We start from the raw sequence: 17661 nt of genomic DNA on the forward strand, positions 1-17661 counted from the left end.
CTTTGCCTACGCATACACTGAATAGTCTGGCCTATTCTTTTCACATTCGCCTCTGTCCTCATACACGACAACACTGAGATTTCCAAACAGTAGCCACTTTCCTCTTCGTTAGGGTAGAAGAGACTCTTTAGCTATGGTAAGCAGCTCTTCTAGGAGAAGAACACTCCAAAATCAAACCATCGGCCTTCAACTGACTTTAGAGTTCTCTTGCTTGAGGGTGCACTCGGGCACTTTGTTCTATCTTATTTCTCTTCCTCTTTTTTTTAAAGTTTTTGTAGTTTATATATGAAAGATCTAATTTAATGTTGTTATTGTTCCTAAGAGATTTTATTTTGATTGTTTATTACTTCTCTTTTAGTTTATTTATTTCCTTGTTTCCTTTCCTGGAGGCCTTGGACTTATAGCATCTTGGTTTTCCAATTAGGGTTATAGCTTAGCTTGTGATAATAATAATAATAATAATAATAATAATAATAATAATAATAATAATAATAATTTTACCAAGATATGAATTCCCAATCAATTTATCTTCACCCAAGAGGTCACTGCCCTGTAATTGTTCAGTGGCCACTTTCCTCTTGTTAAGGATAGAAGAGACTCTTTAGCTATGGTAAGCAGCTCTTCTAGGCGAAGGACACTCCAAAATCAAACCAGTGTTCTCTAATATTGGGTAGTACCATAGCCTTCCGTCGTCTTGGGTTGGAGTTCTCTTGCTTGAGGGTGCACTCGAGCACGCTGTTCTATCTGGTTTCTCTTTCTCTTGTTTTGTTGGAGTTTATGTAGTAGGTATTTATTTTAATGTTGTTACTGTTCTTAAAATATTTTATTTTTCCATTTTTCCTTTCCTCACTGGGCTATTTTCCCTGTTGGAGCCCCTGGGCTTAAAGTGTTCTGCTTTTCCAACTAGGGTTGTAGCTTAGCAAATAATAATAATAATAATAATAATAATCCCAGTCATGACTACTAAATGAATTGATAGATAAACTGTTAAGGAGACTTTCCCCGAAATCTCCAAATAAATGAATGAATGGAGGTGATTTTGTTTATCATTACACATATTCGAGTAGTTTGAAGACAATACTACAATTAAACGTTTTACATTTATTTTTGGTGCTCCGTGGGAATAACATGAACATAGTCACTGCTAGGCCTACATTTACTCTTTCATTGATGCTGCTTCATATACCTACGTCTATTTCTATGAATAAGATTATAAAATTTTGAGTACGTTCACTCAACACTATAATTAACATATCAGATACTAGAATTCCCAAAATCTGAAGGTAGTGACAAATAATAATTGTTTTTATCAACTTTTTCGCCCAGAAGGCCGAAAAAGACTGATTTTGTTTCAGCATTATTAGGCCTAAATGTGAAAAAAAAACTATAACCGAAATCAAAGGAAAATGTTGAGCTCAGGTTTCCTCTTTTTTCCTCTTCTAAATCTTGCGTGGGAGTAAGGGCTCGGGCGTGGGCGTGAGGGCTAGAAAGTCAATTAATATCTACCATTTGGTCTTTCTCTATTCACTCGGAAAGCCTGCATTGCATAGTTCTAAAATATGTGCAGAAATATTGCACGTTTCTTGCTAAATACAGCTGAGACTTTATGTTAATCCAATTCTCGTAACTTTACTTGAGTCAGTTAGGTATTCCATGAATGAAATCTACTCTTTAACATTGGCGGGTGCCACACGCCCAGTGACGTCAATATGACGTTAAAGGAGTGCCAGTTTGTACCAAGATTATAAGAACTCTTTTCTTTACCATGAGCTCATGCAAGATTGTATATGGACATAATAGATATTGAGCTTAGATTATTTCTTTATAATAATTATGATCAAAATAACTATTTATTGCGCGTACACAGGATAAATTACGTTTAAATAAAGGGTAAGCGGCAACCGCGTGATTGCATAAAGGTCCAAGTGAGATAGAGCCGTAGCTCGGAGGTGGCCTCCCAGAATCGTTCCTTTGAGTAAGCGAAAGGCAAAGAAAGCGTAAGGCCTCACTGATTGCTGTTGAGCTCAGTGTCAATTCCGGTGAACAATTAACAATCAAACATGAAGATCTGGACGTCCGAACACGTATTTAGGTAAGTTGAGATAGAAGGCAAGAAATGGAGGGCGGAAAAGGTGAAAAATCATGTGGTGATGACGAAACCCACCCTTGGAATATTCCCGAGGACGTTGCTTGGCGCCGTCCCTCCGCAGCTGATATATTTTACTTCCGGGGAAAAAAGTGAGCAGTCAGGATTGTGTGAAAGTGAATGAAGTGAATAGTGTTGTAATATTTTCCCCGAAAAGTGTCTTATTTTATGTTTAAATCATGAAATCACTTCGTAGCAAGTGTCTCGTAGGGCTTGATCGAAAACGGATTGTTATACGGAAACGTCTAAATTTTCTATTCTACGGCATTTGCTTTTGCTCATAATGTCTTATATTGATTGAATGAATCGGAGTTTATCCATTATAATAACCACCTGGGATACTTAAACAGATGTCTTGTTGCTATGCTCTTTAAAACCAAGCCTCCAAGGTTACCGGCTTCGGCTGACGGTAAATCGCCTAAATCCTAAGAATTGTCGGCTGGCCCACATTCAGCCTTTTTTGCCCAACTGATATGAATCTAATATGCCTATGTTATTTTTAAATGTATGTGAAGGCTAGGGAATGTAGGCCTAAGTAGGCTATACCTGTGTTTTAATTTGAGGGCAGTGCCAGCAGTCGCCAATCGATAGTGTAGTGTTTAAATAGGAATGGTCAGTTAGGCTAACAAATTATTTTTCGCTTATTATGAAATTCTAGTTTAAAATAAAATTGCTTTTAAAATCCTAGAAATGTGAAGTGCCTAGGAGCTCTATGTAGCAGGGTTTCAAATCAAATCAAAACTGAGTAAAATTTAGAAAGTTAAGAGGAAACGGTAAATTTAATAACAAGACAATATTTTATTTTTCTTTAAAAAACAGAAATAATGTGTATTTATATGGGTTTTGGGGGTGGATGTATGATAGTGGCCATCTGTATGTATTATTACGGCTATCTTAGAACACGGCAGTGTAAGGGGGGTCGCAGGGGCATATACCCCCATTAGGTAAGTAGGTAAGGACACGGCTTGTAGGTTAGGTTAGGGGGGGAAAGTTTGTTAGTTGATGTCCATTTTTAATCCACGCGGTAGAAACTGGCCGCTGATATACAAAGGCTCCGTATTTTGAGAGTTATTGATAAAATTTCTGGCGGATATCCATAGATTTTGAGTTATGATGGGTCGACTACCGAGTAATATTAATGAAACGCTGTCATAACACTGGAGCATTTGTTTGCCAGGACTTCCTGACGATAGAAAATGTGACTTTCCATCCCATTTTCTATGTAATTGGTAGTAACAGTGTTCGTCGTGTTACTGTACTACCTCCTAAGTTAATTGAGCTAATGATTTGGTTTTATTATAGTTACTGATGGGTAAAAGCTGGCTTATGCTCAATTCGCTCGCAATTAAACATTAGCTCGATGCTCCTTTGTTTTGGCAAGCGGAAAATGTTTTGCTACGCACGTTAGTCCTGTAGGCTAGTATTTGGGTTGATTACCAATTATACAAACTTAAAATTTGATTACCTCACTTATTATTACCCAGCGATTCAGCGTTATGGGTTTTAAACTAATATACTAGTAATGTTTTATTAAAATCTGTTGATTGAAATAGTGTTTGGGAAATATTGTTAATGTACAGTAAAATAAAACTGAGGAAACGGAAATTTCAAATTTCCTATGTTATTATCTGCCGTGTATAGATTTATGTTCATATCAGTGTGTTTGAAGATATATATTTAGTTATGCTGGTTCCAATCTCCTAACTAATATTTCACTACGGTAAATTAAAATCTGCTCGGTAAGCATGCCCCCTTCTATTGTTATACAAGATCTTGGTATGAAATTGAGATTTTAGGGGTGCTGGAATAACATTTAAATGCAATGCAATCATTGTAAGGGTAGATCATCTGTATTACTTCCCCTCCTAAAATACATAATTCATGTATGGCACTGGTGGTGTAATATTACACAAATGATTTACTGTACAGCTTAGTTCATATTAAACTGTCAAATCTTTACTTGCTTGGGGAGACCTAGCCACCAAAGGATCACACGTCTAATCTCCAAGGCCGTTGTAAATTCAGATGTATTTACCCCGGGGGGGTTGCTGTAACCTAACCTAAGATAAGAGGACCTTACCAGACCTAAAAATCACAGGTGAAGTACAATCTAATCACAACCTCCCAAGCTATGCTAGACAATACTGCACCTTTTGCAATGTAAAAAGAATAAAAGTGTTTGGTGTAAACAGTGATAACATAAGGACACTGTGCCAAGGTCTTTACCGTATCTATGATGACATTCTCCACAGCAGTATTGCACATTTGTTCACTAACTAACTGTTGAAACTGAAATGACATCTGTATCATTTATGTAGATTGGATATGAAAACAGCGAGATTCTGTATTTTTTTTATGTATAATTTGAAAAGAATAACTTGAAAATGACTAAAGCAAAAATTAAACAACGAAGCAAAGTAGGCGGAGGCATGTCAGGTGCAAGGCACAGTAACAAAACCACCATATAAATGGAAGCATCGTGTGTGTACTTGATGAAATGTATATAAAGCCCCTTTAAGAAATCATTGGCTTTTTATGAAAGCGAGTATTTTGATATTTAATTTGGTAATTATTAGATTATAGAATGTTATCCCTCATACAGTATTGCCTTGAAGCCTTTGCAATAATGTTTAGGAAAAAAAATCTTCAGGAATATATTCTTTGTGTAGTGCTCCACTGTAAATTACCTAATAAAGTTCACAAGTTTACCTTCAAATTAACTTGATGATATTTTCAAATGAATGAAGATAGGAAAGCATAGGTGTGTAGCTTGTATTGAGCTTATAAGTGTTTTCTTACTAGTTAATGTCAATCAGAATACTGTTTACACCTTTCACTCTCACTTGAGTGTACAGTAGCTGTAACTTCTCAATGGATATTTGTATGCATGGTAATGTTAGTGGAGGTATTTTAGGAATGCCAAGTAGCTCTTCTACAGGAAGGTCATTTTGAAAAGATACCAATGATCTCGAGCCTTCTACTGATTTTGTATCAGAGTTTTCTTGTTCACTCGTTCTAATTTTGAAGGCTTGATAGAATGATATAGATGCCTGGTGGTTTATCATAAAGTTGTGCTTTTCTTTGATCTTTTTGTTTATTTGACTAATTTTCAAAGCCATCACTGCTGTCCTATCTATATGTTCTTGGTTATTTTTTCCCCTTTAATAGTTTATTCCCTGTTTCTTCTTTATTCGTGGTAACTTTACCTATTGGGTCCCAAGTCCTTAGAGCATTCTGCTTTATGCATTGGGTCCCAAGTCCTTGGAGCATTCTGCTTTACCTACAGTATTTTGTCCCAAGTCCTTGGAGCATTCTGTTTACTTATTGGGTCTCAAGTCCTTGGAGCATTTTGCTTCACCCAACTAGGGTTACAGCTCGGCTTTTAATAGTAATTGATAATACAGCAATTTGGGCATTTCAGGCTGATTGCCACAAATATGATTTAATACCTTTTAGAAGACAGCTGTGAGTCCTTCATTTTAGCATAGAAATTGGGTAACCAATGGGAGTGAGAGACAGAGTTTTGGGACCGGGAATGAATCTTTAACATTACATCATAGATTAAGGCAGGATGTACCTACTGTACTAAAGCATTTGGGTTCCGTGTCATAAGTTTATTGTACTGTATTGCATAATATTTGGGAGACTACAGTATCTTTTTTAAATTTAGATTTGCTAGAGTACAGTATATGTTGTTAACAAGTTTTAGCTGTTTTTTTATAGTTATAAATTTATCAGGTCAAGATCAGGAGCTTAATGAATTTGTATTGATTTTATTTCAAAGGATATTCCCCTTTTTTTTAATCACAACTGCTGTTTTTATAGGGATTTCTCTTGGGTAAGTTAAGGTGTAAAGCATTTTTATATTTTATTTTTTTATGCTCTGCACTCTTTTTGTATTGTGCGTGCATTGTTTTTTTTCTTTTCATATAGTTTATTTATTTCTTTATTTGCGTTCTTCACTGGACTATTTTTCCCTGTTGGAGCCCTTGGTGTTATACAATCCTGCTTTTCCAACTAAATTTGTAGCTTGGCTAGTAATAATAATAATATAGTCATCAGGATAAATCTTGTTGTTTTTGGGCAGACGACCTTTCCACAAACTTTACCCTTTGGTCTACTCCTGATTTTAAGTGCAGGAGAACTCATCAACTGAAAGATAAGGTTAAAGTACAACTTGGCATTAGTTTAGAAATGATATAGGATTAGTCAAGGCTCAGGGTTGTTTCCAGTTTTATGTATCAGTAGGTCAGACCTAAAATATTGAAGAAGTTGCTAATAAAAAAAAGAAAAGGAGAAGTAGAAGAGTTAATTAAGCTCTTGCTTATATTTTTACCAACTTATTTGGTCTATATATTAAAGGGGGAAACTTGAAAATTCTTGTTATAGTACCAAATAACTCTCTATAACATATACAGTACCTAGGATGCATGCATAATTTTCACTGTGAATACAGTATTGTACTTTATTAGCAAATACAGTGTAATCAGTTTTATATATATACAGGATTAATATGTAAAAATTCAGTATGGAATTTTAGTTGGAAAGGTAAATAGAACTCATGGATATTCTGTATTAGCATGTATTGTGGAAATACATTCATTTTTACTAAGTGTGGGTAGCCAAGAGCGTGGCTATTTTTGGGCTTCTTAGTGTCAGTTCTGGCTGACGACAAGGTGGCTGGTGAAGGCAGGTTTTTTCATTGTGTTAATCTGCACCTGGTATGTTTCTTGATCATGTGGGTCCTAGTTTCCATTTTATTTTAACGTAGAGATTACATTAAATAGGTAAAACAAACACCATACATTTTTATTTGACATGATTTAGTGACCTTATTATGAGAGACAAGGAGAGAAGAGCTGGGTTATTAACCCTTTTACCCCCAGGCTATTTGGAAATTTCCAACCCTTAACCCCCAGGGGGTTATTTTTTTCCCAGCACATTTTGCAGTATATTTTTTTTAAATTGCTCTAACAGCCTTAATTTTTGTCATAGAGAGGTCAGGTTGGTCTCTTTCTCTTTCTCTTTGAAAATGCCTGAATTTTCTCAAAAAATTATCAAAAATATGGAAAAAAAAAATGTATAGCATTTTTTTGCAAGGACGTACCGGTACGTCCATGGGGGTAAAGGGATGGCTTTTGTGAAACGTACCAGCACGTCCTTTGTGGGTAAAAGGGTTAAAGGAATTTTTTCTTTCTTGTATAACTTGTGCTGCGTATTTGTTGCTCTTAGTTTGCTTTGAAAGTTTTCTACCAACTTAGAATAATAATAATCAATGACCATGCTTAATTATTACAGTAATTATATTTAATTTTCAATTTACATTTACAGCCACCCATGGGAAACTGTAACCCAAGCAGTTTGGAGAAAATATCCCAATCCACATAACCCAGCTGTCGTCGGAACTGATGTCATAGAAAGGCATGTGGAAAACGGCGTCTTGCATACACACAGACTCATCAGTTCTCGGTGGGGCCTGCCATCATGGGCACAGACGGTATGTGTTTCCCTTTATATTTGTTTTTGTCTCTTATCGTTTAAACTTTGTGTTTATGATTGATTAGGAGTATTTCTTGAAATTAATGTCTTGTATGAAGTTTATTATAAAATGAATTTCTGCAGGTCTTAATAGTTTTACTTTGACATTGTTGTATTGTTAGTGGAAAATTGAGCAGAACACAGATCTCCTTATCCTGTTATTGATTTTCACAACACACCTATCCTGTGTAACATGGGAGTTTAATTTTCAATTAACAGAATTATTGCAGTATTTTTGTAATGTAATGCCCCGTAAAATATACTGATTACCAAATTTTGGTCTAGTACCGGTATCAAAATTCTAGTAAATATCTTCTGTACTTTTCCATACTGAGAAAATACCGTTGATTTTGATTGGTGCCACAATTTCAGACATGTGTACTGTTAGAGGTTAATAAGTGGCAAGGGTTAGAGTACTTTCATTTATTTTTTTTTAGATATTTAGTAGAGTTTAAATAACTAGCACCACCATAAAAAGTTTAATCTCTGATACTTAAATCAGAAATGTTTTATAATTGCAATATTTAATAATATATTTTTAGATAGCAAAAAGTTTTGTGTTTAAGCAGCATTATACAACTGTATATATTTAAGGCATTCAAGTGTTATTTGTTTCTGATTTCTAATCCCTCATACAGATACTCGGTGCTGACCGCATTTGTTATGGTTATGAACATTCAGAGGTGAATCCATCTGAGAAGACAATGACTATGAGGACCAGAAATGTAAGTCTCTCTCTCTTTCTCTCTCTCTCTCTCTCTCTCTCTCTCTCTCTCTCTCTCTCTCTCTCTCTCTCTCTCTCTCTCTCTCTCTCTCTCTCTCAATATATATAATTTTAGATAAGAAAAAGAAGAATTTTTATATAAATGTGATTGGTCAATTTTTGTTGAAACGTTTGATGGGGATCATAAATGTTAAAAGCACATGCTTAATAAAAATCTTGATATAAAGTAAAGGTATTTTGAAGTAAGGACTTAGTTTCAGAAATATACTGATTTGAGTATTTCTACTTTTTCCAGGTAACATTCTCCAACACAGTTAGCTTGGATGAAAGATTAACATATTCTCCAGATCCTTCTGATAGCGAAAAGACTATCTTACGGCAAGAAACAATCGTTACCGTCATGGGTGTCCCGTTAAACTCCTATATGGAAAATTATCTCCTCAATAGCATTACTAAAAATTCTTTTAAGGTAAGTCTTTAATTCTGTCTTACTAATCTCCTTTTTCTAGTGTATGAGAGATTAATTTCCAAATTAACTTGCTATTCCTTATTGCCCTAAAAGATTTTTTAAATATTTTATATTATTTTGAAGGGGAGTGATACAAGGTTGTATACAACATTGTCATATCTTACAGAATTAAACTCTTGCGGTTTGAGGTGATAACAAACTGAAAATATCCATTGACTGTGAATGGGTGTGAGGAGTTATTTAGCTAAATCGGAAACACTTAATCTAGTTCAGATTGAATAATGATCCATTTACAGATAAGATTGCTGTGTATACAACAGTTGAAGGGGTTTTTACTTTTCATAAATATAAACCTTTGAGATTTTAGAGATAGTACTTTACATCAAATTATGGTGTGCTACTCTCATTCTTTAAGAATCTGAAAGTGTCAAAATTAGTATAAAATAAGAATATTAACCATGAATATTTTTGGGTTCTATAGCATTGGAATGACATCTGTAGAGTATTAGGACAAAATAACTGTATCACATTAAAGTATGGGGCGGACTCGGGAGAATTATGATTTAATCAGTTCTCCATAGAAAATATGAAAAATTCATGTCTATTTCTCCATAGAGGTTTTGTATGCAGTCGCATACATTAATGATTATTATAAATTACCTAAAGTAAGGAAACTACTACTTGGTAAGGCTGCAAGTTGAGCATAAAAAAAATTGATTTACTACAAGCGATAAAAAATATATAATGTAAGCTCATGAGTGACTGATCTGAACTTAATTGTCATTGTTCCTTTGAGTATTTTATCAAGGAATGTCTTCCTGCACAAGCAGTAAGTAATTAGTGAAGCTTGTTTAATGGTTGTTGCATTAGTGGGGGAGGGTCTCTTCCACGCCTGGTACCCCAGCCACTTTCCTTTGGTTGTTGTTATGGATAAACTTGTTACACAGTACTTTACCCAGCATGACTCGCTGTTGAATCTCTTCACTTGAAGTAATTGTTGCTTGTTTTGGGATTTTATTTTGACTAGTATTTAAGGATGCTTTGAGTACTAGTGATCAGCAGTGTGTTTGGTGATAGATTGGGTGTGGATGATGTATGCCCTGGTTGTCCATTAACCACTCCCCCCCACCATTATTCTTTTGTAGGACTTGTATATAACCCTGATTGCCTCTCCTTTGAAATGTCTTGGTCATTTTCTTAATGGTAGAAATGTGGGAAGAAGCGGAGGAGGACTGAGAAGTATTCTTTCGTTATTGGGGAAATACTCTGACCCCAAAGAACCTCTGATATCTTTGTTCCTTCTCCCCTTATCAATTCAGTAGGTTCTGTCTCTTCTCAGGGGAGTGGGAGTACACATAAGGGGGAGGTTGTTGCCATACACCCCTTGTAGAATCTCCTAGTGTGTATAAAGGATCTTCCAGGAGGGAACCCCATGACCTGCTTCTTGTATGTCATAATGAGTTTGGATACTTGGGTGATGTGATCTTCCTTGGTACAGTATTCCTGACACCCCTTGTTTTAGTGTATTCTTGGACCATCATATATATAGGTGTCTTTGAATACATATAGCTAGTGTTACTTATATTAGCTGTGTCTGCTCTTGTGACTTTACAGTATCTGGATTTGACAGTTTGGTGTGGTGCTCTGGAGGTTACTCTCCGCCCACAAACACGATCGTTCTGACCTACCACTAAGGTGGTGTATGGCGATCACTGGGGGAGCCCCACTCTTCACCAAACCCTGAAAAACTTGTACTCCCGGGGAGTAAGCCAGGGAGCTTATTCCTAGGAGCTTCAGTGACTGATGAGCTGGGTGAGGAGAAAAAGTGCATTAACACGTTGACTGCGATGTGCTCCACATATGGTTCACAGGGGACTCTCTGAATGAGCGATGTGTACCCTATGTGGTACACATGCTAAGAATTATATATTTTTTTCAAGTATCAAAATTTCTTCAAAATGTGCTTTTTTTTACCAAAATATTATTGTAATATATTGGAAATTAATTAAAATAAACTGGAACATTAACTAAACACTATTTATTACTGAAAATATTCTTCAGATGCTAGCAAAAGGGGCATATTTTTTTTTTTAATTCTTTCTTCCTTTCAGTAAAAAAAAAATAGAAAACATTATTATTAGATCAATAAAAATGCTATCCTTTTAACCCTAGATTATATTTATATAAATTCAATAGAAAAATAAATCAGTTTGGTAAACATTTTACTTCTGAAAAAATAATAGTGTCCTTTTCTTGGTGAAAAAATATCCATGTATGATGAAGGAAATCATGAAGTATTTAGAGTACAAGTATAAAATTAAATTTTTTTTCTGTTTTGCTTCTACATAAGAAAAACCAATAAAATACACAAATTTATATTCTTCAAACTGAATGTTTCAAGTTGAAACAACTGAGACAAAGGAAAGGTTTACCCTCACAATTCTCACATTAGGTGTTTACTCTTCGTGCTTTCTTTTGAGCTACAGAACTTCCTTTATTTTGTGACCGTATCTCATAACAGGAACGACATAGCCTTCTTGTCTTGGCTTTGGGGCCAGTAGCTTTAGTCAGGGAATGTTTTCTGTATGCATATGTACGCTTTTGCGTATATACAGTGTGTATATATATATATATAATATAAAGGAATAAGTAGAAATGACAAAGAAAGTAATACATACATACATACATACATACATACATACACACACATATATATATATATATATATATATATATATATATATATATATATGCATACATACATACAGTAAATATACATACATACATATGGTACTAAAAGGAAGGCAAGAATTCAAATATTCTCTGGGGTGTTAATTTTTCATCATATTGGGACAATGGGTAATTTGTATATCAGTCTGTATATGCAAGTGTATATATATATATATATATATATATATATATATATATATATATATATATATATATATATATATAAACTACCCATTTTGTGTGTGTATGTGTGTCATTCCTTTTTCTGTTACTTCCTTTATCTAATTTTCTAATATTTTATATTATAATAGACACAAGGAAGAGTTCTTTTCCACATTTTATTCCTCTCTCACATAAGTGTGAATATATGTATGTATATACGTGTATAGTCAGGTACAAAAAGATGGGCTACCGTATACAGAGGGACAGATACTGTATATATGAATAACTGAAGAAGACCTAAATAATTTACTTGTATGTAAATACTTTTATCTATGCAAAATATAAATTTGTATTGCCAAAAATACAGCCTGTATATATGTTTCCTAATGTGTGTGTCTGTAACATGTATGTACATCTTATATGTATTGTATTCAAGTGTATGTTTATATATATTCCTATATACACACGTGGGTACTACAAATTTTATGTGCACATATGAAAATATACAAAGGTGTTATATATATGTCTGTCACATTGAGTATGAGCCACGTCTGGTACATGTTGCATACGGTAATTCCCTAGATCAGTCTGAGCGATATGCACCATAACTGAACATCCAAAGTGTGACCATATTTGGCACACAACGCCAGCAGAACTATCTCTAATCATTCTGGGCGACTTGAGCCATACAGTGAACCCTCGCTACTTCACGGTTCGACCATCGCGGATTCACCACTTCGCGGATTTTTTCCATAACCCATACAGTATATATACAGTAATATATATATATATATATATATATATATATATATGTATATATGTATGCATGTATTTATGTATATATGTAGGTATGTATATGTGTATACATATAAATATATATATATATATACACACACACACACATATATATATATATATATATATATATATATATATATATATATATATCTAAAGTAGGAAGATGTGATGTAGTTCTAAGGGAAAAGTATGGGAAATATGTCTGGGTAATAAGCAAAGCTCTACCTCCAGTTTGTTTCTTCATTATGATCAGAGATAAATGTAAACGAAACATTGGTTGCCATTTTTTAAATGCATGATATAAAATCACCTTTAATATTTGTGCCTGTTTTAGTTTAGGGTACTGTAGTACATGCATTAAGTGTTCTGTACATTAAAGGGTAGTTTGTTAACAGAACTACGTACAAGGGAAGGTTTTAAAAGTCTGAATATACAAGTTGAATAAATAGGTAAATATGGTGTCACTACTTCGCAGATTTTCACCTATCGCGGCCGCGACTGGAACCTATCTACCGCGATAAACGAGGGTTCACTGTATATGACCACATCTATAATGTCCATATTAGGTACACAACGCCTGTAATGAAGACTTTTGTTATGTCAGGCGAAGTGTACCACATAAAGTCACGCTTTTTACACTGGCTGAGCACTCGGCTTACCTTACGGATACACCATAACAATTCTCACGTCAATAGCTAGCTGGTTACTGATTTTAATTGGGGTTAAAGATAACGCCCATTGGGCCGTTTCACAGCATTGCCAATCGCAGTCAACGTGTTAAAGTTTCTTCAACATCATCTGGGCCATTACCAAGGATGATGCCAGAGAAGACTTAGCCTTCTTTCCCTTCATTGAAGAAAAAAGTCTTCACTTAACATATGGTGATATCTGCAAACATCAGCTTACACTTTCCCATGCATTTATGAAGTTCTTGCTTCACATCATATTTGAATCCAATCATAAATCATTCATTCTGTAGGCCAGGAAAGGAAAAAAATGTTAAAGCCCTTAGATAGGTCGTAACAGTACATCCATACTTGATGCAGCCAAAGATGAAAGTGAAGAGTGACAGGAAAGCGAGCGGGGATACTTGCCTGTACTCATCACTCTGAAAAATTTGGATTTTTAAACACCCTGGGAAATTTAATATACTGTACTTCCTTTCAATTGAAAGATTTTTTGTTTCATATTTAACGTCCTATGTAGTAACATGAAAAGACAAATACAACTGTTTCCTAACCCTTTGAATAGTTGAGAATGGTTTTGTTTAAAGCAGCATGGTTGAGTTGGTGTTGTGATAAAGAAAAGCTATTTTGGTCATAAATATTTAAAGATTGTAAAAGCAGGAACATGTATAGCATAATTTTATAGAGCCATGAAGAGAAAAGAGACAATAAATAAAATACATGCCTTTAATATTACGCATACAGTTTAAGACAAGACACGTAGACTAGTACAGATGATTAGCAGTTTAAATAATTTATCAACTATTTCATTTGGTCACTTACTTTACATTTATTAATCTCTACTTTAAGTCTATAGCTGTCCAAAATTAAGAAGCACATGATAAGTATGATAAGTAAATTATATGTATAATGATTTATATTATTAGCCAGCCTTAGGTGTGGCACAGAATAAGCTACCCAAAATCTGGCAAGGCTCTAGAACTAAAGTTGCCGGAATATCAATGGTGAACCTGTACTAGAGTTTGTACTGTAGTGTAGATAAAGGTATGTTATAGTTATCCCACTGATTTGTTATGCATTGAGTTTTAAAAATTATGTGGATTAGTCATCATGTGAATTTTCTTGTCTTCCGCAGGGTCGTGATGCTATGGAGTTTGTTATAAGCAAGATAAATAGAGAAGTGGAGGAAATTATGTCTACCTACAAACGCAGTACCACGGAACTACTCTCCCACACAATAAAATCTTTCGACGAGATTACTGAGAGTGCAAGAAGATCAGTTGATGACATTTCCCTGGTTGCTAAGAAGTCTGTGGATGGGTTCTCTGGTGTAGCTAAAAAATCTATTGACGATATTTCATGCGTTGCCAAGAAGGGCATCGATGAGATTCAGAATTTGGCGAAACCCAATGAACCTATGCCGAGGATATGATATCAGAAGATATTTAGGATGTATTTCAATTGTCTTTCTCCCAGTTCTTGTGGGAAAGAATATAGAATAAAGAAAAAGGAAGATGATAATGCCAGTGACAACATAAATGTTTGAAAGCTGTTTGGATAAAAGATTTAGAGATATTGCCATCTGAGGTTAGATGTATATTTTTGTAAGTGTTACAGTGTGTTACATACTGGAGACTTGAAAATATTTTCAAATCATGCTGTTATGGTTTCAGGTATTCATTTGTTAATGCTATGGGCTTCTCTCATAGACTTTCTGGGATTATAGGACTCTTAACGTATCCTAAGTTCACTGACAGGTAACAATTGACCGCAAGATTTGTTTACTGTGATATGGGAAGCTCCATTTAAGCTTTACAAATTATCCTGAAGTCAATAACTCGGTGGATGTCTATCCACATTAGACACTGGCAGAAGAAGTGCCTATATCCCTTTGGTTAGGGGAGGCAATTCTGGGCATTTTACCTTGAAGGCATTAAAACAGCTGTTGGTTGTCCTGTTCCAGAGGTCGGTATTCGTTATGTTACATAACCAATAGGAGGCTTTTCAGATTGACCATCATGAAAGTAGAACACACTTGTAGTTTGCCTGCTATTGCCAATTCACAGTTGCTCATGGCCGTCCCTAGAGTAGGAAATATGTTCGTCTTGCATCTGGGACAGGTGCTTCTTTGGTCATTAACCTCTGCCCTACCCCATTTTTTTTTTATTTTGAGGGGTAAGACACTGTTTTGTGAGAAGAGGGCTCTCTCATACTCAGGGTTTATCATTTGTAGCAAGAGGATGAACCTAGTTATGATTGCATCGTATCCATATGACAGTGTTGGAACATAAAAGTCACTATTCCCATTTTTACGCAATTGTATAGCTTGAAGTTCAAGTGCCAAAAGATTAAAGGTTGCCATACATCATTGGTTTCCAGATTTGTTAACTAGTTGATCCATAACTTGTGTCATTTCAGTCAAAACATCTAGATCATGAAACTGATGAGGGCGTTTAGACAAGAAATTTATGGTTCATGGGATCACAAAATGATTTGGCAAGAAATTCATGGTTCATGAAATCACAAAAGGATTTGAACTTTTATAAATACATCCTTTCAATGTTGATGATTTTTTAGGTCTGTTTAGCTGAAGTGTGTACTGTAGGTTGCTAACTGAATTATAATAGAAAAATTAGAGGGCATCGTCTTGCTAGTTGTGGAGTCGAGAGCACAGGTATTGGGTATTTCAGAGACTTTGAAATGGATACTCGAGTATTTTCCTAACATAACTTGGTAACAGCTCCTTGCATTCCCCCAACTTTTCTACCTATGAATTTTCAGTGCACAGTCATGTACCTGTATACTTTTTACGATGAGAAATTAACTTTTGAAATACATTGGAATAAGGAAATATAAAGGCTGTAAGTTTTGTTGGCAATTTGCAAACTGTTGTAAAGTTGAAGTGTTATATGAATACAAAGGTTGGATAAGTATATCAAATATTTTTTGGTTTTGCAAGTTTAATTTTCCAGCCATTATAGATAGATAGCTTGAGTATTACCACCAGACCAAAGGTGCTTATAGATCTTTTGTTTAAGTAGCTACATCAAAGACTTTATCTTTCGCGAATTACTGTACATATCTCGGCATCTTCCCAACAGTGCAGCAGCAGATTTTGTTCAGTAGCATTTTAGAAATTGGTTTTTTCCCCGATACCATATGGCTGCTGCTCCTCAAGATTGTCAAACATTTTATTCTACCATCATCTTGATTTCTTTGACATAGCTTTCATAGAGTATTTATTTTATTTAATAAAATGTTATTTATCATGACCTAAAATATAAAAAAGACAATCTGAATTTTATCATTTGTTTTTTCCTTACTTACCTAAGACACTTTATATCAATTAAATGATGTATGAGAGCCACAATGTCATATCTTATTGTATAAGATGTATAATTTTAAGAGATAAATTTATTGAGGGGTTTTAGTTTGAGGGAGTCTTTACAAAATGAACTGTAAATCCATGAAATAGCTTTTGAGATAATTAACTACTGTACTATTTTTTTCTCAATCTAAGGTGCAATCCTTTCAGCCTGTATGGTATGGCTCAAAAACACCTTGTGATGAGTAAGCTCTTATCCAACCATCTGAGAATCCAATTACTGCTCTAAGCTCTGAAGAATATGCCTTCCATTCATGAATTAACAATATTTTCATGTCCCTGTCATTAAGATTACGTAGAAGATATCTATTCTCAAGCTCCAAATGAAATAAAACATATTTAGGATTTTGAAATGTACAACTTACGAACTTCTTTATTATTGATGGCCGTCCTGGAATTAGACTCGTCATGTAACATTTCAGGTAAGTGACAAGGTTGATTAACTTCAGAATGACATTTAAAGCAGACTTTGCAATATGGATGGGTTTCATCATAACTGCTAACTCGTGTGTAGCCGCATTCATTGAAAAGATGGTACACAGCAGTCTTAAGCTAATAGCTTGCAGGGAATCCAATAAACTTGCCACCACCATTGTCAATCTGATGGTCAATCTCTAGGGCAATGTCACTTTCCCTTGCCTCTGTCATTCATGAGCAACCTTTAAAAACCGGGCTAACACCCTTAGGTCATAGTACCATCCTTTATTCTCTCCTAATCAATAAGACTGAGGACTTGAGTAGGTGATTCTCAGATTTGTTAAATTTGCTCGATATATTTACAGCATTTGACTTTCAAGTTGCATTGTTTGAATGGTACAGTACTGCATTAATGTAGGTATATCTAAAATAGTCCAAAGCTTCTTACTGTGAGAAATACAAGGTTAATAGGGAGTTACCTGTGATAGATGAATTTTTTGTGTAACTGAAGAAATGGACCGATGTGTTTCACAAAGGCACAAGTAAATTTGCTATCAAGAATCGCGTAAAATTTAAAGGAGTCTTATGTTGTAGAGGTAAAGAAAC

The 17661-nt window shown here is 34.8% G+C and overlaps 1 protein-coding gene across 2 annotated transcripts; it reads left to right on the forward strand.

Annotated features, from left to right (window-relative positions):
- The first annotated feature begins 1933 nt into the window (after positions 1-1933).
- LOC137657410 (protein slowmo-like) lies at positions 1934-16548 on the forward strand. Of its 2 annotated transcripts, none has more exons than XM_068391752.1 (5): positions 1934-2092; positions 7478-7643; positions 8323-8409; positions 8704-8877; positions 14389-16548. In XM_068391752.1, the coding sequence occupies exons 1-5, from the start codon at positions 2061-2063 to the stop codon at positions 14683-14685; spliced, it is 756 nt and encodes a 251-aa protein (XP_068247853.1). In that variant the 5' UTR covers positions 1934-2060; the 3' UTR covers positions 14686-16548. The 2 variants fall into 2 exon arrangements, with proteins under 2 accessions (XP_068247853.1, XP_068247849.1); XM_068391748.1 differs by lacking the exon at positions 1934-2092 and adding an exon at positions 2099-2238.
- Positions 16549-17661: the final 1113 nt, after the last annotated feature.

The sequence above is a fragment of the Palaemon carinicauda genome, chromosome 1, assembly GCF_036898095.1.
Source record: "Palaemon carinicauda isolate YSFRI2023 chromosome 1, ASM3689809v2, whole genome shotgun sequence".
Taxonomy (NCBI): domain Eukaryota; kingdom Metazoa; phylum Arthropoda; class Malacostraca; order Decapoda; family Palaemonidae; genus Palaemon; species Palaemon carinicauda.